At 42.6% G+C, this 20,272-nt stretch overlaps 1 protein-coding gene across 3 annotated transcripts; it reads right to left on the bottom strand.

Annotated features, from left to right (window-relative positions):
- Nucleotides 1-1,925: 1,925 nt before the first annotated feature.
- On the bottom strand, nt 1,926-20,039 carry fam131c (family with sequence similarity 131 member C). Of its 3 annotated transcripts, none has more exons than XM_085394291.1 (7): nt 19,669-20,039; nt 18,572-18,821; nt 17,013-17,074; nt 14,252-14,336; nt 4,845-5,090; nt 4,465-4,554; nt 1,926-2,448 (listed from the first exon to the last, which is right to left on the bottom strand). In XM_085394291.1, the coding sequence occupies exons 2-7, from the start codon at nt 18,600-18,602 to the stop codon at nt 2,174-2,176; spliced, it is 789 nt and encodes a 262-aa protein (XP_085250417.1). In that variant the 5' UTR covers nt 18,603-18,821; nt 19,669-20,039; the 3' UTR covers nt 1,926-2,173. The 3 variants fall into 3 exon arrangements, with proteins under 3 accessions (XP_085250417.1, XP_085250419.1, XP_085250418.1); XM_085394293.1 differs by having other exon boundaries at nt 1,926-2,445; XM_085394292.1 differs by lacking the exon at nt 19,669-20,039 and having other exon boundaries at nt 18,572-18,838.
- Between the last annotated feature and the right edge of the window lie 233 nt (nt 20,040-20,272).

Below are 20,272 nucleotides of genomic sequence, written 5' to 3'. Positions count from 1 at the left end.
TACCAACATTTCAGTATCACACAGCACTACTTTGGTACACTGACCTATGATTTCTCCTGTGACTTGTATCTATGAGAGATAATTTTGAAAGTTCAGAAGTTTCAGACTTGGGGTTGTAAAATCAAAAAGCTTGTCCTGATTTAAATTTGGTTCAAGGTCTTCCTGTAAGCCCCTGGGCTGTTTTCAGCATGGCTGCTATTTTTAAACCTTTCAGTAGAAGTCCTGTTCTGAACATCTGTACTTATGTGAGCCAGACCTCTATGCTCATGTGACCAAAATACCTTTTCATTGCGCATGTGCCATATATTACGCTGCCACACCTCAAGGTTCAGATCGTTCCTGCTGAATTTTTTCCCTCAGCCTCTTTGGGCTGATTACAACTCTGCACTGACAGCCTAACACGAAGCCCTTGGGCTTGTGAACAGTGACTTTTCCACTAAAACTGCAGAAAATTGCTCTGCTCTCTCATCACCACCTCCGTGTGAAATTCAGGTCAATTTGAAACATAACTTCACTTTTCCTCTGCACAAATTTGAGGTCTGAGGAGAAATTGTTGAGTGCACAGTGGAGATGGTCATAACTAGACTTCAAGGGAGTGATCAACAAACAGGAAACTGGAAATCCACCAAATTCAAACAAGGTAAGGTGCCTAAATTTCACGAACCTATTCACACATTTTGACTGAATCTTATAAACTTGTTGCCCACTGAAGGCCCCCTGAATTTAAAATTATAGCTGCTATGTGTTGAATGTAACAGTTCGTGACTTGGACATCCTTCCTAGAGTTACCACAAGGAAAAGACACTGGCATTCTTCAGTTATGCTGACAGTGTAATAACTATGTAAGTAATTGTTGAGAACAAGGGCAGAAAATAACAAGCTCCAGCGGCAAACATGAATAAACTGGAGTCATCCTTTAAGAAATTCTTTGAAGCAATAAATTACTTTTTGGCTTTCAGGAGCCTCTGTGGCCGCAAGTGGTAATTGCAGGCCACTGGTGCATTAAATTCTGTTGTGATCTGAGTCTGAGTGGCTCCACTTCCAAAACCCCCTTGGAAGCCTTTCAGTTGCTCATGCATTCAATTCCAAATCATCAACCCAAGCCAACAATTTTGCTGTCCATTCATTTCAAGTTAGCACATGGGTAATCTGATTGCGATGAACGAAAGCAGCCACAGTCGCAGACGTTTGGTGGTCAAACATAAGCTCCCAGAGGAGTCGCTCTTCTTCTTTTGCAGGACGCTGCCATCTCGGACTTATTTTTTTTATCCTTGTCCTACTGTTAGACCGAGGCCCTCTTTTGAAAAACAGCCTCTGTTTACTTTTCTCTTGCTAACATACACTTGTGACCTTTCATTCAGCTGCGTCACATTTAACTTTAGATGCTGCTGCACTGCAGTAATAAATAAACTCCTTAAAGACTTTGTTGATGGATGCGATCACACTAGCCGTGCACAGCCACTGAGGTAACAGAATAGCCACAGCACGCCGCGCGGCAAAGCTTCACTTTGTGTAAGCTTGTGCTAAAAGATCATCATGACAGGAAACAGCAACACCACCTTTCTCCTCTCCCTTCTCTCCCTCTCAAACACACACCGGCTGCACAGTATATTCTGTGTTCTTCTCACTCGGTTTTTTTCTACGCTCTCCTCGTCTCTCACCGCTCCCTGCATCTGCTCTCAGCTCGCAGACAGGAAAGTGTGAATTATGGCTAATCACGGCTGAAACTCGGATAATTGGATGTGTGCTTACGTCACCTCTCTATTCACACGAGAAATCCTTAATTTATAAGCGAAACCTTTTCCTTCAGTTCACCTGTTAGAAGAAAAGAGACCACGACACAAACAAGACAGCCTTGTTCATCACATATATTAAAACATACTTTATAACAAGGTGTTTACAGCATATTTCATTTGACTGTTCAGCTCTATATAACTACTTCATGTACATGGAATAAAAAATGTTTTTTTTAATGTCACAGTTGAACTATGTACATTCACAAAACTATATGCCTTAGCTCTCAAGAAAATACTATCCGGAGTCTTCTGAACCTTTTCAGAAAAGCCATTTACAGAGTCGCCTCTTAAATGTCTGCCTTTACTTCTCCTCTCGCTCGATGCTGGTGGTTGAGACTCATTTTAGAGATTGCCATCAAGACTTCTTTTTTTACAGCCTAGTTGTAAAAAACATCGTCCTCGGATAAGGAGCTGCTGTCTACGTGGCGGACAGCGGCTTCTGCAATCACAGTGCTTCTGTCCTGAATAGGATGATCTCTGTCCTGGGCGGTGGACATCAGGGAAGCGGAGCTGATTGGTGGTGGTGGAGGGGGGATCAGGTTGACTGCAGTGTTGTTGCCATACACCTGGGTGTGAATGCTGTACAGATGCTGAGGGACGCCAACGCTTCCACCATCAAGCAGGAACTGAGACAGGTAGTGGCTCTGTGCTGCTGTGGAGGGGTATCAGTATCAGTCAGATGGTAGCTTTGTAAAAACAAAAGGAAAAAAAGTATCTGGATTTCACAAACAAGTGAGTCATCACAGGTTGCTGTGATTGTTTAAGAAGGTCTTTACATGGAATGTGGAAATTGAACTGGATTATAACAAAAGACATAACTTTTATTGAAGCTGAAAAACAGAACAGGAACCAGACATGAAAAACCAGATGAATGAGAAACTAATCACAAAATCCTAAAGTGGGAAAACCAAATACACGAAAACCAGGAACACCAGGAACACATGAATACCTGAGACATGAGGAACTTGGAACACGGGGAGATATGGGAAAGTTAACAGACAAACTGACGGGGAACAAAGCAGAAGACACACACTATATACACAAAGGGTAACCAGAGAATACACAACAGAAGGAAGACACAGCTGAACCTAATCAGACATGACGAGTCAGGGAGGAAGCAAAACAAAATACACTCACACAGAACTATCACCATAAAACAGGAAACCAGAGACTCACACTGAGACGCAGATTGACGGAACATAAGGAAGAGAGGGAGCAAAAGATGTGACCGGGAAACAGATGAATGAACATGAAGACAGAACCAAACCTACACTGAATCATTACACTCTAAACGTGGGAGGCACGGGAACAAACCTAAGGAAAGGCTGAGGAAATTTGAGATGTCGGCCAAGAACTGCAGAGAAGATCACCAGGACCCCGCTGCCCTCTCTGCAGAGCATCTACCATCACAGAGTCCAGAGGAGAGCTGCCTCCATCCTTAGAGACCCCACACACCCCTCAACACGGACTGTTCGCACGGACTGTTTAGAAGTGTGAAATCCAGAACACCTCGACTCAACAACTCCTTCTTCCCCACTGCTGTCAGACTCCTGAACAGCTAAACTACCTCAACCGCAATTTGCACATCAGAACAATTTGCACACTAAGTTCATCGTTCACATTAAGCTCCTTTGTACATCCTTTTACATTAACAACTCCATACCTCACTTGTCTTCAATTACTTATTTTGTACTGATTTATCTTTCACTATTTTTTTAACCTTATTTATCTTAATACCTTGTCTTATTCTTATCCTTATTTATCTCGTTCCTTCGACCCTACCTAATTTGGCATTTGTGTATGGACAGCAAAGGAAGAATTTCATTGCACAGAGAAATGCTCTTTCTTCTGTACACATGACAATAAACACTTTGAATCTTGAATCTTTGAAACCTAAGACCTAGAAATCACCAAAATGTAACCAGAAACTAACTGGAACAAAGCATGACTCCATACTGTGACAATTAGGAGACGTTTCAGTTGGTGAAGTTTCCTTTAAGTTGGAATTTTAGGCAGTAAGTTTTTTTTTTATTTCCTTACAAAACAGCTAACAGAAAAAAGACAAAGAGTCATGCTAAACAGAAAGCACGTCCTCTTTTTGTTCTAAGGTTTTATGTGTAAGAACATCACAAAAAATAATCCAAACTACATAAATACAACCTCGGCTGAACAACAACACGTGAGATATCAACAAAACCAATACCATGCATAAACAGTTCCTCTGAGATCTCTACCACTACTAGACAAAATAAATCCTGACACACTGATGACGTTTGATGTCAAGTAAAGTAACTGTCAGTCAGTTGGATTCTTTCATGGCTCTTATTTAATAGAGGACAGATTAATCTCCATGCCAAAGCAGCAGTAACAAAATAAAGAAGACAACAGAGCAGCTTACATCACTATGCAGCTATAAATCAGGTATGTTGTGAAAGACAAATTCATTCTTTTATCTTTTATGTCTGTCTGCAAATAAAATCCATTGTCAACATTAAAGCAACGACTTGAAGGTAAAATTATGACTTTGGGATAATAATTAATCAAACCCAGACGGAGACCGTTATAAAAGAAATGAATGCATTTGGTTCATTTGTATTCAGACACAATGGATCGGCCACGTTCGCAGCATGAAAAACAAAAATGAAATGCCGATAAAGGAGACACCAACCTTGTAAGCTGGTGGACGGCTGCTCTGTGTTGTCGCTCATGGACCACACGTTCATGGCTGCCTCAGCCAGGGCAAACTGCTCCGCAACACCTGCGAGACACAAGTCAAACAAACACATTTCGTGCTGCGCTTCTCAGAAGTCGATCAGTTGTTTTTCTTAAAGCACCACAAGACAAAAAAAAAGAAAAGAGGGAAATTCAATAAGTGCACGAGGTTTGAGTCACCGTCATCAGACGTTCTAAAGGTTATTGATTTTTGTAGATGCTCCCTCGGCACAAACCAATCACACAAAAACAATGTTGGGAGGGATCACAGCATTGTTTTATCTCCACAGAAAACATCTTGTTTTTCCTCCTATGAAACTCATCCGTCTGCCTCACCTGCAGCGAAGCGAGCTTCTTTGAACTCGTCCGTCATTTGGGAATAAAGCTGTTCGTCTTCCTGCAGCTCGGCCTCCATGGCCCCCCAGGCGCCGCCTCCTCTACCCCAGGCCCCGCTGCATCCACCTCCGCCTCCCCTGGCTTCACCGCATCCACCCCAACCCTTCCATTCAATCAGGTGCGCAACTCGCCCCTGGGCCATTGCCGTCGGCTTGGTGATGTGTTCCTTTATTGTGGCCACCAGACCTAAATAATGGAAGGAGGACAAGAAGGGATGAAGCTCAAGATTAGATTTTGGTTGTCCGGGGTGAAAAGATGGAGCATGCAGTAAGTGTGGTAACGAAGGAATAAGAGAAAGTAATTGAGGGGAAGGCAATGTAAAGATGAAATAGCTCCATGAAAATGATGTAGAGTAGGAAAGAGATGAAAACAGCGAGAAACGAAGCATGTGAAATCTAATAGAGGGCAAGAGAAAGGTGAACTATAATGAGATGGTTGTTGTTTGACATGAAATTCTACAGCTTTGCATAATTCAGGCTTGAGGGTGAGCATTTATTCTTGATTTGCATAACATGAACCATGAAAAGAAGAACTTCTACTGCTGCCTTCTTATGTAGCGAGCCACTGAAACTGTTAGGATGCCTGGGTCGTTGACCCAGGGGTTTTGAGTTTATTATATTATTTATACTTTCTAGTCTTTGGTTTCTTTGAGTTCTGTCTTATAGTTTATGTCTCTGTCTTCTCTAGCTGCTCTGTCTCCCCTGTCAGCTGTATCCCCTTGTCTAGTTCGCGTCTCTGTGTGTCCTTAGTGGCTATATCCCCATGTCCAGTCAGTGTCTGTGTCTGCCCTGGTCCCACGTCTCTGTTCCCTCTGTTGCAGTGCGTGCGAGTCTGTGTCTTTGTTCAGTCTGTGTTATGTGTTTCCTGTTTTACTTTGAAAGTCCATGTCTGATGTTAATGTGTCTGGTTTTGCTTCCCCTTGTCTGTTAGGCCTGATTTGCCCCAGCTGTGTTTCCCTCCTGTTACCCATTCCTTGATTGCTCCCTCTGTGTATTTGCCCTGTGTTTCTCTGTGTCCGTGTCGCGATCTACCGTTTTCCTAGCTGTGTGTTCTGTCATTCCTCCAGTTTAAGTTTGTTTTGAGTTTTTTAGTTATGTTATATTTTTGAGTACCTAATTAAAGCCTTTTTGAGTTCACGACTGTCTCCGGAGTCTGCACCTTGGGTCCTATTCCTGTCTCCACACAGCCTCACCTAACAGAAGATCGCGACCAGTACATGGACCCAGCAGCACTCGCCCCGTCTGAAGAGCTCAGGGAGGATATAATTTATTCAGTGGATAAATTATGTGACCTGTGGCTGAATCATTCTGGGGAGGAATTTCAGCGTGCTGTAGCGAACCGGCTACAGCGACTGGTTTCTGGTCTCCCCTGGCTTTTGGACTCACTTCACCCACTCATACAGGAGTTTTTCCTTAATGAGCTTGATCTGCATCCCCCTGTTGCTACCGCTCACCTACCCAACTCGGAGAAAGATGTGCTGCCCAGCCCGCCGGACTTGGAGTTGCCCGGCCCATTGGAGCCATCACCGAGGAGGAAGCGGCGGCCGCACCACCGGCGTGTCACCCCACAGCTGGACCCCGGGATGTCAAAACAACCGGCTGTGGTGAGCAAAAGGGACTCTTTTTCTTCGGGCCATGGGACTATTTATTCTGGGGCTATATTTTTTGCATCAGCTGCTCAGCCACGGGGTCACTTAGCTGCTCAGCCGTCTGTTCCCGCTGGAGGGTCCGAGGGGCCCGTTCAGCCGTCTGTCTCCGCTGGAGGGTCCGAGGGGGGGCCCCGTTCAGCCACCTGTTTCCCCTGGAGGGTCCGAGGGGGGGCCCCGTTCAGCCACCTGTTTCCCCTGGAGGGTCCGAGGGGGGGCCCCGTTCAGCCACCTGTTTCCCCTGGAGGGTCCGAGGGGGGGCCCCGTTCAGCCACCTGTTTCCCCTGGAGGGTCCGAGGGGGGGCCCCGTTCAGCCTCTTGCCTTGTCAGCTGGGGGTCCGGGAGGACCCAGCCAGCACGTCCCAGTGTCTGCTGATGGTTCTGGCGAGGCCGTTCAGCCCCCGAGTCTGCAGCTCCGCCTGGTCCGGCCCCCGAGTCTGCAGCTCCGCCTGGTCCGGCCTCCGAGTGTTCAGCTTCGTCCGCTCCTGAGGTCTCCATGCTGTCTGTTCCTGCACATCTTGTCCGGCCTGCACGTCCTGCTCGTCCTGTCCGGCCTGCTCGTCCTGCTCGTCCCGTCCGGCCGATGACTGAACGTCATTGCTGTCATGGACGGCCCCCTGAACTACGTCGCCGTCGGTGCCTCCCGCCCGGCCGGCCTCCTGATCTGCTCCGTCGCCACCGTTGCCTCCCGCCCGGCCGGCCTCCTGACCTGTTTTCTGGGCTCTTGGACCATCAGCCTCCGGTCCGCCCCCCTGACCTGCCCGGGTTTGGACTGTTGTGCCGTTAGCCTCCGGGCCGGCCCCCTGAACTTTTTTGAGACTATTGCCTGGGCCTCTGCGCCTTTCGTGAGCTCTTTTGTTTGTTTGCTTTTGGACTATGCCTGGGCCTTGGTGCTGTTGTTTTGGACTTTGTTCCTGTGTTTTGTTCTGTTGCTTTCCAGGCTCCGTTGTTTGTTTGTTTTCTCTAGCTGCTCTGTCTCCCCTGTCAGCTGTATCCCCTTGTCTAGTTCGCGTCTCTGTGTGTCCTTAGTGGCTATATCCCCGTGTCCAGTCAGTGTTTGTGTCTGCCCTGGTCCCACGTCTCTGTTCCCTCTGTTGCAGTGCGTGCGAGTCTGTGTCTTTGTTCAGTCTGTGTTATGTGTTTCCTGTTTTACTTTGAAAGTCCATGTCTGATGTTAATGTGTCTGGTTTTGCTTCCCCTTGTCTCGTTAGGCCTGATTTGCCCCAGCTGTGTTTCCCTCCTGTTACCCATTCCTTGATTGCTCCCTCTGTGTATTTAAGCCCAGTGTTTCTCTGTGTCCGTGTCGCGATCTACCGTTTTCCTAGCTGTGTGTTCTGTCATTCCTCCAGTTTAAGTTTGTTTTGAGTTTTTTAGTTATGTTATATTTTTGAGTACCTAATTAAAGCCTTTTTGAGTTCACGACTGTCTCCGGAGTCTGCACCTTGGGTCCTATTCCTGTCTGCACACAGCCTCACCTAACAGAAACGAAACTGGACAGAACAGAAATGAGAGCATTGCACGCCTCAGGCAGTTCTTGTTTATAACTCTCAGCACTTTAACAATATTGTATGAGTCTCACTTAGATAGAAAACCACTGAAACAAAAACTGTGTGACATTTATCATTTTATTAGATCATTTCAGTCTGTTTGGACTCCTTTGTAGTTAGACAGACATCATAATTGTTAGCTTAACCAGAAGGATCCCACAAATCAGGTGCATTTCCCTCGGGTCTTTGAATATTGCCCTGAATGGAGTCTTGTCAAGCAATATCAAGTCTCCGTGTTCCCGTATCTCTACGCTAATGTGTTATTCATAAACTGCGGAATCACCGGGCAAAACCTCAAAGGATCCATCGTTTAATTTAATCAAAGGAGACAAAAGTTGAAAGGTCTTCGGAAAGGACGAGTTAAAGTCAAATTGACAAAGGACAAACAAAGGAAAGGTTGAAAAGGTAAAGGTCAAAAAAAGAGATGAATTTATGGAAAAAGCAGAAATAAAATGTTAAGACTACAGAAGCTTAGAGGAAAACCAAGGATTAGAAATCAAAAGGTGACTTTGAGGATTGAGAAATGGTGTAAATAAGATAAGGGATCCGAATGTGCTGGACATCTGGGTTCAAGCTGAGAAAAAAAAAAAACATTGGTATCACTTTTTCTTCTTTCCCTTCTGAGCTCAACACCTACTTCTCAGCGTTTTGTTGTACACTGTGACACCCACTTCCGTCTCATGCTGCGTTCACACAGTGACGACTCTTTTTTGCGGCTCTTTTCTGGCTGACTGTTGATGTGGGAAAAGCTATATTTGCATCCATTTATGTTATGTGCACACAGCAATAAAATCCCATCTGTTTTCCAAACGGGGTATTTTGCACTAACTGTCAACACTGCGTTATGAAACGGACTAAATCATAATAGGCTGCCATAGCTCAGCCTATTTGTTCCCAGAACGCAGTGGGCAGAAGTAAGCCAGGCATGATTTTCGCTGTTAATCTGTAGGTACAGTGCAGACAAACAGTGTTTAAGGGACCGCCAGGTCCATGGGAGGCTGATGCACAGTGTGCTGTTTGGAGCTACTGACTGTGCTGCTGCATGCCTCTATAGAGGCCTGTTATTATGTTTCTGAAAAAAAAAAAGACAAAAAAAAACTACGAAATGTCACATTTGCATTGTCTCTGTGTGAAGAGAAGTAAAACATTTTCATGAGTTTGCACAGTTAACTGAAAGGGCTTTTTCAAGATGTTATTTTTGTCATCCTCGCTTTTATTGTTTCAGATAATTCTCCTTATCACAGAAGTCTTTTTGAAAACTTCTGAAACATATGCTTGTCTGAGTCAGCCTCAATTATTGCTGGGCGTTGAAAGCAATGAGCCTATTAAGCAGTTGTGAGTGGAGCACAAAAGACAGTGATATTGTCCTTCTTTGCCTTTAGTTTAGCATCTCACCCTATACCCAGCTTGCCTGTTAGGATTACTGGAGCCATATGGATCCTGACAATAACAGCAGACACAAAAAATTCATTTATATTTCTTTAAACAGGAAAAGATTTTTTCTCATTATTTTATGCCATTCTGTAAAGCTGTAAGAACAATAAGGTTATACTGTATGATTGACATTTATGCTAACGGAGTGAACTGGGATATATAAGAACTGAATCAGTTGATTTATAGTTTTTAAATGCAGACAGAGACCAGTCGTGGATGTACTGATGTACTGAAGGAGGGCATGCAGAGGCTTGCTTAAATGGTGATTAGCCTTTAGCTAGGCAGTCGGCAATTAAAGAGAAAAAAAATTCCCTCAAGACCTGGTAGAGACCAAAAACGTAGCTGAGGTGAAGGGCTAGCAGGCTCAGAGGTACAGAGGATGGATGGTGGATATGCTGGACAGAGGATATTGGATATGGAGCTTCCAGACAGGAGGAAAAGAGGAATACCACAGAGAAGATTCATGGATGTAGAGAAGGAGGATATTAATGTGAGAGAGGTGGATCCTAGGGATAGGCTGAGATGGACTGCTGTAGAAAGAAGGGAACAGCTAAAAGGAGAAGCTCATCGTAAATGAAACAAACAAACAAGCTGATATATGAGCTGGGTAGTTGAAACAGTTTGATAGCTAAGCACATAGCTAAGAGAGGATTAGCATGTCAAGTTTTACATTTGCTTGGTTGCTTCTACGTAAGATCAGCCAATCAGATCAATCAAATAAGAGTTCAAGGACTGAATTCAAAGGAGACCCTTAGAGACACATTTGATGTATTAGATTTATCTTCACAACTTCAGAGGAATTATGCCATTACTGGGTTTGAATATAGTGACTGTGTGAGCTATTTCAAAGTCAAAACAAACCCAGATTGTTAAGAGGTCTGTGGTACACGAACTAAAGGCTACGGTCCAGTGGCTCCATGTTGCAGTAGTTAACACATAGGTCTAATATGCAAAACATCCCTTGTTTGAGAACCCGCATGTCGACCCTTAGGGGGTCACAAGTTAATGTGTTCCTAGTGTCCTAAGTTCCAAGTCTGGATAAATGGCAGGGTTGTGTGAGGAAGGGCATCTGGTGTAATATGTGTCAAATCAAATATACCAATCCATCTGCTGTGGTGACCTCATGGGAAATAAGGGGGCAGCTGAAAGTACCTACCTAACAAAGGATAGGACCGGGATGCTTTTATGATTTAAAAAACCCCACATAGCTTTTAAGAGTCTGCTTTCAGCCATTTCCACGACTGGTTTGCTTGTCGCCAGCTATTTTCTCCACTAATGTCTCCCCTTTATCATTTACCGTAGCCGAATGGCTGCTCAAATCCGTTTGCTAACTATGCTTTTTGCTCTGTTTTTGATCCCACATTCAAAGTCATTTGATACACACATACACAAGCTTTAAATTGGTGTAGAGCTGGCATTCCTTTTAAAATATTGAATGGTTCATGCAAACCAACATTTTCAACCAATGCTTTTTTGCTTGAGTTTTTTTTTAAACTCTATAAATTGTCCTTAAACACATATATTATTGCACAACAAGGGCAGCTTCAGTAGAGGTGATTGTGGAAACAAAGCAAGCAGTCATAAAAATGAAACTGACAGAAAATATGTAAGAGTCACTTTGCTGTTAAAAATGAGTCACTGCTAAAATAAGACAGGAAATGAGATGATAAATGAAACATTTAGCCATGTTCAGCATGTCAGAGGCAACAAGCATATCAATAATAATCTGAAATTCCTTGGGGACTGTAATAAATGATTCAATGTCTCATTTATTGCAATCAAGATAGTGGTACTACTTAAACAACCAATAAGTCTGGAGTAAGTGATTTTATCAAATAAAAACAAAAAACATATACTGCGTTGTGTGAAGCACGACTTCCTGGTGTGCTTTGTTTATGAGCAAACACAGACAGATGAATAAACTGTGGTTTTAAAATCTGGAGCTGTAGTGTGGGTTTTGCATTGTATTTAAGTATTCATTGTTACCATTAAATGAACCTGCTAACAGCTCTGTAAGGCTCTAAATACAGGCAAAGGGGTGCTCTGTGTATTTACCATGGTTATAGTCTTAAGGGATGTAAATTTGGCCACTGTGAATGGACAGACGTCCATGTTCACACTTATCTATCCTGACAAGCAGGGGCGCCTCCAGACTTTTTTCATACCATGGCCATATGGGGGCCACTAAAAATATTGGGGTGGCACACCAACAACAGAACTTCCAGTTTTATTTCATGTAGGAGTGTGACCTGTTGCCTGTCTCTATGTTGTCTCCATGTCTCTATGCACTGTTCATGGGTTAGCATTACCTTTTCTGCAGCCTTACTACATTATTACCAATATAGCACAGTCTTGCCAGGGTGGGCCACTGAGGAAGGAGCAGCAAATTAAGTGCAATATTTAGGGGAGCTCCTGAATGTTCCTTCAAAGCCACCATCAATTCTGTATATTAAGCTGTAACTTTGTATTAAATAAACTGCCGGGAACATTCAGCTCGCTTCAAGATGAACAATTACATTTTATGTAGCCACTGTAATAGAGATTTTAAAACACGAAGTTGAAGTGCTGTGTTAAAAATCTGCATTAACTGAACTTAAACTAGAGTCTTCATAAGTTTTTAATTTGTTAAACTTGTTAACTGAAATCAAGAAAACCTAGGGCATTAATTTTGATCTATAACTGTAGGCAAATGTGCTCTTTGTTTACTTTTTCTCATTTAGAAGAGTTGGTTTGATGGCATGCAAATTTGTCCCATTTATTTTCACTTGCACTGATCTGGTCTAAAATAGCCTTCAGAGCAGTTTGCCTTGTTTTCATTGCTGTAAGTAGAGACAGCATTACTAAATGTAATATTTATTAAAAAGAAATGGCATGTTCAAAATTTTTGTATGTTCTTCAAATTGCACACAGAAAGACTAAAATGTCTGCTAAATGAACAGAAGTGATTTTTTGGAGCACCTGACACCCACTGGACTCAGACCTTTAAAAATCTATTTAAAAAACAAACAAACAAAACCTCTGTGAAGAACCTGAGAATGACCGGCGGCAGCTCTTTTCCTTTTGATAAATAGATAAATGCTGTTGTTAAAGCTAGGCTCTTTTAGCTTCTGGGTACTTAAAAGGTGAGGCTATTTCTCTGCTCGACAGACTTTGAAAAAGGCTATTCATGCCTTCATTTCGTGACTTGACTGTTGTAACAGTCTTTATTCACCTGTCAGTGAGTTGTTGCTCAGTCTGCAGCTGGGCTAAAATGTTTGGGTCTTAACAGATCAACCATATTGATTTCCTTTTATCGGCCCCATTTTTCCCGCTGATTTTAAGTCATTGTCATGGATTGTGCCTCCTTACTTCTCTGATCTTTTTTTATTTTAACTTTGCACACTCCCACTAGATCTGCTGAGCAGATCCTTTTAGCTGTACAGACGTCCAGATAAAGGAGATCGGGCCTTTACAGTATCATTAATGAACTGTGACTGCACAAAGCTATCAAGAATATGCTTCTAGTTTTATGGTTTTAATTAAATCTAAAGTAATGACAGGACAAGCAGATTGGTGTTTACAATTGACTTTACCCAGCCACAGCAGTCAAGCAAGAGCTTCTGCTAGGAGGTGGCAGCAGCATTTACTGTTATAGCCTGCAGAACTGCTGTATACCACGATGAAAGAATCAGCAGCATTATATAAACTGAAGTTTAGTTGTGATTATGACTACCTTTCAAATGACACTAAATTCACTGAGCACCTTCATACTCTGATAGTGCGAAGCCTATTTCATTTTAAAGACCAGCGTAAACATACGTGTAGAAAAACACTGCATGTTTAGTAACACGGGGTTTCTAAGAATAACAAAACATCATTTCCTTTTCAGTCCAATATTATTGCAGCTTTGCAATCTGATGAAGACTTTAGCTTCCCAGAGTTACTAACAGCGCTTTAGCACCATTGGCTCTTAATACAATCACGTCAGCCTGACGCATTCATCAAACAGCATCATACAAGGAAAATAAAAGCAGCAACGGCTGCTCAATATTATTCAAAATGCAATTACAGTGTTACAATAATATTTGCGTTAGCACAGTGTGATCTCATTTAAGCAGTTAGGATGTCAGCTCCACGTCCACAGAACTTACAGTGCCAATTTAAGTGATGACTGAAGACTGATTAAGATTGAGTAAATGTTAAAAAGCCTTTTGATTCTTTTTTTTTATATCACGGAGCCTCTCAAAGCAGGTGCCAGCATCTCAGCCGTCTTCCTGAATGTCTGTATTTGTCTATTGCATTCATGAGGTTTTCATGGCCTCCGTAATTATTCTGTCACTGTAATAAAGAAGCGTTCACTCGGAAAAGTTCAGCAAGGCATAACACATTAACCGAGATAATGAACCCCCCACTGAGCGGGGGAAGCAGTCAAGATGAGGCAGACAGACACAGGATGGGGAAAGGAGGAAGAAGACGAGGAGCAGGAAGCCAGAGTTAAAGGTGGAGAAGGAAAAAATACACATGGATGAAGGAAATATGTGTGCTGCTTGGCATTACTGTGTGTGAGGGAGTAAGGAAAGACGGAAATGACATTTTAATCTCCCGTAGTTACAAGCACAGTGACTCGTGATGAAGCACGCAGGAATTAAACACAGCATGAACTAAACACGTGTGTGTGTGTGTGTGTGTGTGTGTGTGTGTGTGTGTGTGTGTGTGTGTGTGTGTGTGTGTGTGTGTCTCACCCAGTAAAGAGGATGTGGCCAGCTCTGCAATGTCATAGCGACTGGTTTTATCTGATACGCTGCCATTGGAGGGATTCTGGTCATCCTACACAGTATAATAGCATAAAAAAAGGGATTTATATTCATTACTTCTCAGGACTGAGCTTCCTTTTAGGTTGCCATTAGGGCTGGGTATCGTCACTGATTTCTAGAATCGATTCAATTCCGATTCACAAGGTCCCAAATCGATTCGATCCACGATTCGATTTAATTCGATTCGATTCGATTTAAATCTGGGAAATTTTGACAGTCAGAAGTATAATTCAGATCAGAACATTTACATATTTTTGTATCTATAAAAAGGAAGCTGACACTCGCAAGACTTTATCCAAGGTGTGAGCATCACAGCAGATGCCTTTGTGTCAAAGTAGCTGAGGATAAAACACAGAAAAACATGAAGGTTTTCCTGGCCTGGGATTTTATAAAAATATTCTGCAGTACATCAAAAACGAAAGAAAACCATTAATTAATGAACATTACCTCTGACGTTACAGCGGTTTTATTAGACACACGGCTAAGCATTTTGCATTTTGAATAATATTAAAAAGTTTAAATTTGTTCAGTATTGAACAGCAGAAATGAGGTTTTCTTTTCGGAAGAATGTAAAAGGGAAAAAAACAGCGGCCGACAGCGCTGTAAGCAACAGTAGACTTGTGCGTAACAAGCAAGCGAATAATGAAGAAAGCGAAACTGTTCGAGAGAGAGGGGGGGGGAGGGAGAGAGGGAGAGAGAGAGAGCTGCGCATCGCAATGGAAGCAAAACAGAGTGAATTCATGACGATGTTTATGTGAAGCGTTTGGATCTTCTTTTGCTGCTGGTTCGGTCAATATTGTTTGGAGAGAGATCAAACTAACAGCTTTAGAATCAGCGCATAAAGGGCGTGAACACAAAGCGCGGACCCGGATCAGCGAGCTGTGAGAAAGGCTACATCTAACTGATTCTGATCCGCGGGTCGCGCTGTGTGTTTAAGTCTATGTGCAGAATCCCTGTACCTGCTCTCATTTACTGTTTGGTGGTTCTTGAAATGTTGTGAGATGTCACCAGAGATTCTGGCATTTCGGACAAAATAAATTTATATTAAAAAATCGATTCAGGATTTTAATGAATCGATTTTACGTTATCCAAGCCAGAATCGATTTTAATCGATGAATCGATTATAAAAACCCACCCCTAGTTGCCATCAATACATTTATGACATCTGACCTAATTCAGGGGCAGGGAACTGCAAAAAAACAGTAGATGCAAACATATGCATGCAACAGAACATTTGCATACACCCTCTTCTAGCAACCGCATCCAGTCACGTTGAGCCTCAACCCACACTATTCCCACTTTTTTTCTTCCTGGCAAAATGGTGATAATGACAATAACAGTCCCTCAGTAATCACACTCAGCCTGAATAAGTTGCAGACAAAAGGTATTATAAGCGTGTCTGCTGTTTACACCCAAGAAGCTGCAATCAATACAGACTTGGGAGGTACTTTTCAAACAGTGTTCTCTCGGTTTTAGTATTTTTGAACTGAGAGTAAGCTGATGGTGTAAACTGTTCACATTAGAGCATAGATAAAGGTTCCACTCCAGACTGCTGGAAACCAGTTCAAATCCACTTGTACAGATATTACGGTTTTTCATGTATAACAATAAATGGCATTCACATTTTGTGCATCACAGAAAGGCGATTTACTGATTTCCTATCGTTTGTCAGCATTCGAAAAAAATATTTCAGTTTTCTACAATATGATTTTCTTTCCTTTGGTACAGACAGGCTGCATGTTTTTGGGATGTGTTCAATTTCAGTTTTGTACAATCTACGCGAGTTGATAGCTTAATGTTACTGCTGGAGGTCCAATCTATTTTTCCCCATTACATCCAAATGTAGATGCTCTTTTGTTTTACAAAAGCAAGTGAAATCTTCGTCTCTTCAAATCAGGGTCCCCAGTTTTCACCTTGATAGACAATAGCAGTCATTTATCCTCAGAAAATAACCTGCCTGGAGCAGCACGCATTTTGTTTTACCATTGTAGAAGAAATTAGAAATCGAGGAATTACCATGACTGAATATTTGACCAGTTTGACTGGGTAGGCTTTCAACAACACTTTTAACACGTGAAATAAAGGTTTAGGGTAAGTTACTGTAGTTGCAGTGTTTAGTGTATGAGCTGTAACTCGTGGTTTTTGAGAAATACACCACTGTTGTTCCCTTTGTAGAGGCAAATCAAAACCTCACAAAACCAACATGTTTGCTTGTAAATTGATTTATTTCAGATTTCCATAACAGTAATTAAAAAGTTAATATAGATTCCTTTAAACTCAATTTCACTTGAAGGTTTTAATACATGTGTTGTTTTATACATTTTTTACAAAATGCTAACTGTGACATCGCTAACGCGAAGATTATTCCTTAAAACATACATAAAAATATTAAAGGGTTACAAAAATGGAGAGACAGCAGGACAAAAATGTTTTATAATAATTGAGAATTTGTGAATGTTGTAACATTTGTGTTACGGGTATAGAAAGAGCTGCCAGCATATTAGATGTCATCATAAATTGAGCTGGTCCAGCTAATGATGATATCATAGGGACATAATTAGTTAAACTATGATCTGTGTTGTTGGTTTTAAAAAGGTTTTAGCTAGTAATGACAGCCATTAAAGCTACCATTAAAAATCTAAAAGGGCGTATTGACAAGTTGATGGTGGGGTGGGGGGCTTCCACTTACCTTGGCAGGGGATGACTGACCCTCCTCGGGGTGGTGCAGTGTTGATACAGGAATGCTGATCTCTGTAGGGAGTGACAGACAAACCCTGGTGTTACACTTGGAGCATACATGTCTAAGCTTCCTTTGTGTGTGTCGATGTGCTTCCAGGGGTCAAGTGAGCCTCATATATAAATGATGAGATGGAGACGACTGAATCCTGTTAGAGTCATTTAACCAAAGCCTCTCTGCATATTTAGCTCGGCCCCAGCTCACACTGTTTGCTTTCTAATTGATGGTGATGAGGTTCGTATGAATGACAGGAGGAAATGAAGTGCAGGCCCGTGCGATGGCGAATTAACATTATTAGAAATGTCAGACGCACACACACGCTCACACATTAGGGGTTTTCCCACGGGAGGTGCCTTCAATACAATTGGGTATTGCTATGGAAACGCTACAGCAAGAGGTGACTAGTGATGCCCTTCCATTTACTTGCCAGCACACTTTTACACATGCACACACACACTGGTGCACAGGGCTGTATCTGCTCTCTGGCCTCATCGGATCCTATCAGCAGGTCAAGAAACCCCATTGCGATTCCTGATCCAATACACTGTCCTTGTGGGGTTAAATCCCACACTGATTCACTCCCATACACACATACCTGTGCACGTACACACAACACACACCTCCACTGCTCTCTTATCTGTTTGTCTGGATCCTCACAGCTGCCTTCTCTCTTTCCTCCCAGCTTGAAAGCGCTGCTCACTCTGTCACCTTTGTCTCACAAAATATTTTCAAACAGCACTCGGCGCTCCAGCTGAAAATAATATATAAGACTGCAGTATGATGTTAATATTTTGTCATGTAAAATATAAAGGGAAAATATTAAGTAGACTGCTGTTCTGAGGTATCACAGACACCTCACATCTGTCTTCGATGCTAGTGAACCTTTATTTTTGACAGCATAAATTACTACCTATGTTCTCCCTGGAAGAGGCCCTGCATTCAGCTGAGGTATTGTTATTTCATCTAGGCAGCGTTGGAACACTAACTTATTTCCCCCAGAAGCAGAGATAGTGAGCAAACACAGTAGGAGAGAAAATAAATTGCAACCCAAGTCACATCTTCAAGTCACGACAACTTGGAATCGGCTTCTGACGAAGCTCTGACATCCTACAGCTACAATTGTCCTTCACTGATCCACACAAGCCTCGTCATCAGCCTCTTCTCCCAGAGTCTTTATTCTAAAGCAGCCTCAACAGATTCGCTCGAGGATAGATAAGACATCAGCTTAAAATAAGTTTCTGGATTCGTATGATGGAGTGCATTGTAAACATGCCTCAAAATGTGATTCAGGTGGTCTTTCTGCTGTTAGAACTTCAGGAATATCTGCCAAAATCAGAAATCAAACATTTTCCATGATTTTCCATGTCCTCACGTGCATAGTTATTCCTGAAAGGCATAATGCAACTTTCTGAAACAGCCTGTGAATGCTGTCACATTATCTTCAAGGCTGATTAAACCCTCAGACATACACACAGATGAGGAAGAGCAAGCAGGTGGAGTCGGGCACTGACCTTTGTGACCTTTGCAGAGGCAGGCACCCATGGTCTCGGGACGGCAGGGGCGGTTATCTGTTCACCATGGTGGATTGAGGATGAGGAGCGAGCTACAGAGAAGAGGGAAGGGAGCGAGGAAGGCAGCAGTGGAAGCAGAAGTATCAGTAAGCAGAGGAGCAGAGGGAAGTGAGAAACTGTGGTGGTGGTGTGTGTGTGTGAGTTGGGGGGTAAGTAAGAGTGAATGCCTGGTGAGCTGTAGGCTGAGGCACTGCTCCATACAGGAGAAGGGAGGTGAGAGAGAGAGAGAGAGAGAGCAACAGACACGAAGTGTGGGGAGGGGGGACACAAAGAAAAAGAGACAGAGAGAGAGGAAAAGGGGGGAGAAAGCATGAATGTCTGTTTGGTGACGATTTGAATCCCCTCCCCACTCTTTCTTCTATTCCCCTCCCAGTCTTCATGCTACTGTATATATTTGACTTCACACTGTGACAAGAGGGCTTATTGATGGAGGTATGTAAGTATGTTGTGGGACAAATAATAGATAGATAGATAGATAGATAGATAGATAGATAGATAGATAGATAGATAGATAGATAGATAGATACTATGTTTCATGCAGAAAGTGCAAAATGTTTAAGTGCAGATTCTGGTGGATCTCACTCATTTTTACGCAGTCATTTCCATTTCTATCTTTTGACCACGAAGGGCAGACAATCTCTTATTACATTATGTGCATATGACATCGTATTTAAGACAACAGCACTAAAGAAGCAACCAGCCCGACTTTTCCGAATGCAAAACGGGGAGGAAAACACGTACAGGGTGGTCTTAAAAACGAAAAGAAGGAAAACGACTGAAGAAAAACAAACAAAGCAACACAAAAACAAGAAGACACCAAACACACATCAGAAGCACTCACACAAGTTCAGAGGAGAGAACCCTGACAGATGACAAAGAAATAGTTGGACCTTATACGAGGGACGAGGGGGAAAGCGCATCAGTTCACAGAAGGACAGCAGACCAACAGCGCACACTGCACATAAATTATATATCTATATATATCTTTATATATAGATATATAATTTATATGTTTTCCTTTGCAAATTCTGTCTCACCTGATTAATTTCTCCGGGGATATGAAACTTTTATGGATGATATTGAAGCCAAATCTTCCTTTAAACGCATTTTTGTGGCGTTATTGAGATGCCTTTGAGACGATCTTCTCTCTGAACTTGCCAGCCTGAGCTGAATGTTCAGATTTTCTTGCCCTTGCTTAAACACAGCATTTAAACACAGTGGCTCATTTCACCTGGAACAATTTTTTTCTTTCTTTCTCGACTCTTCTTGTCCTTGTGTGTTTCGCAAGTTGGTCTCAGAGCCCGGTGCCTGCTGGCACAGTAGTAACCGGGGCTTTGCTGACATCACCCGCGGCAACGTGGGGAAAATCCTGTTGCCGTGGCAACCACGTTGCTCCGTACTTTTGAAGCGTTTTGCTGTAATTGGACGGGGAAAGGATGCAAAGAAACATTATCTGATGAACATGGGAGGACTGCGCTGATAAAGTTAGAGAAACAGCAGACGCTGACCTCAAACATTCAAGAAAATCGTGCTGCGTTTACGTTCCCTTTAAAAGAAACAGTGCTCTTTGTATTTTCCCCAAGGGCAGATTTCCACTAAGCCGAAACTCCACAGGGTATTCCTTCATATACATTCCCAGAG

The sequence above is a fragment of the Rhamphochromis longiceps genome, linkage group LG20 (genome assembly GCF_057381845.1).
Source record: "Rhamphochromis longiceps isolate RC_006_pf linkage group LG20, R_longiceps_female_GT1.1, whole genome shotgun sequence".
Lineage (NCBI taxonomy): Eukaryota > Metazoa > Chordata > Actinopteri > Cichliformes > Cichlidae > Rhamphochromis > Rhamphochromis longiceps.
The sequence above is the reverse complement of the archived record's forward strand: the minus strand, read 5'-3'. Positions and strand labels throughout refer to the sequence as shown.

Coding starts and splice junctions, on each gene's coding strand:
- fam131c (XM_085394291.1), bottom strand. CDS start 18,602: ATGGGTGCCTGCCTCTGCAAAGGTCACAAAG. Junction 17,075..18,571: donor CCTCTGCAAAGGTCACAAAG/GTCAGTGCCCGA, acceptor CACTCCCTACAG/AGATCAGCATTCCTGTATCA. Junction 14,337..17,012: donor GTCAGTCATCCCCTGCCAAG/GTAAGTGGAAGC, acceptor TATACTGTGTAG/GATGACCAGAATCCCTCCAA.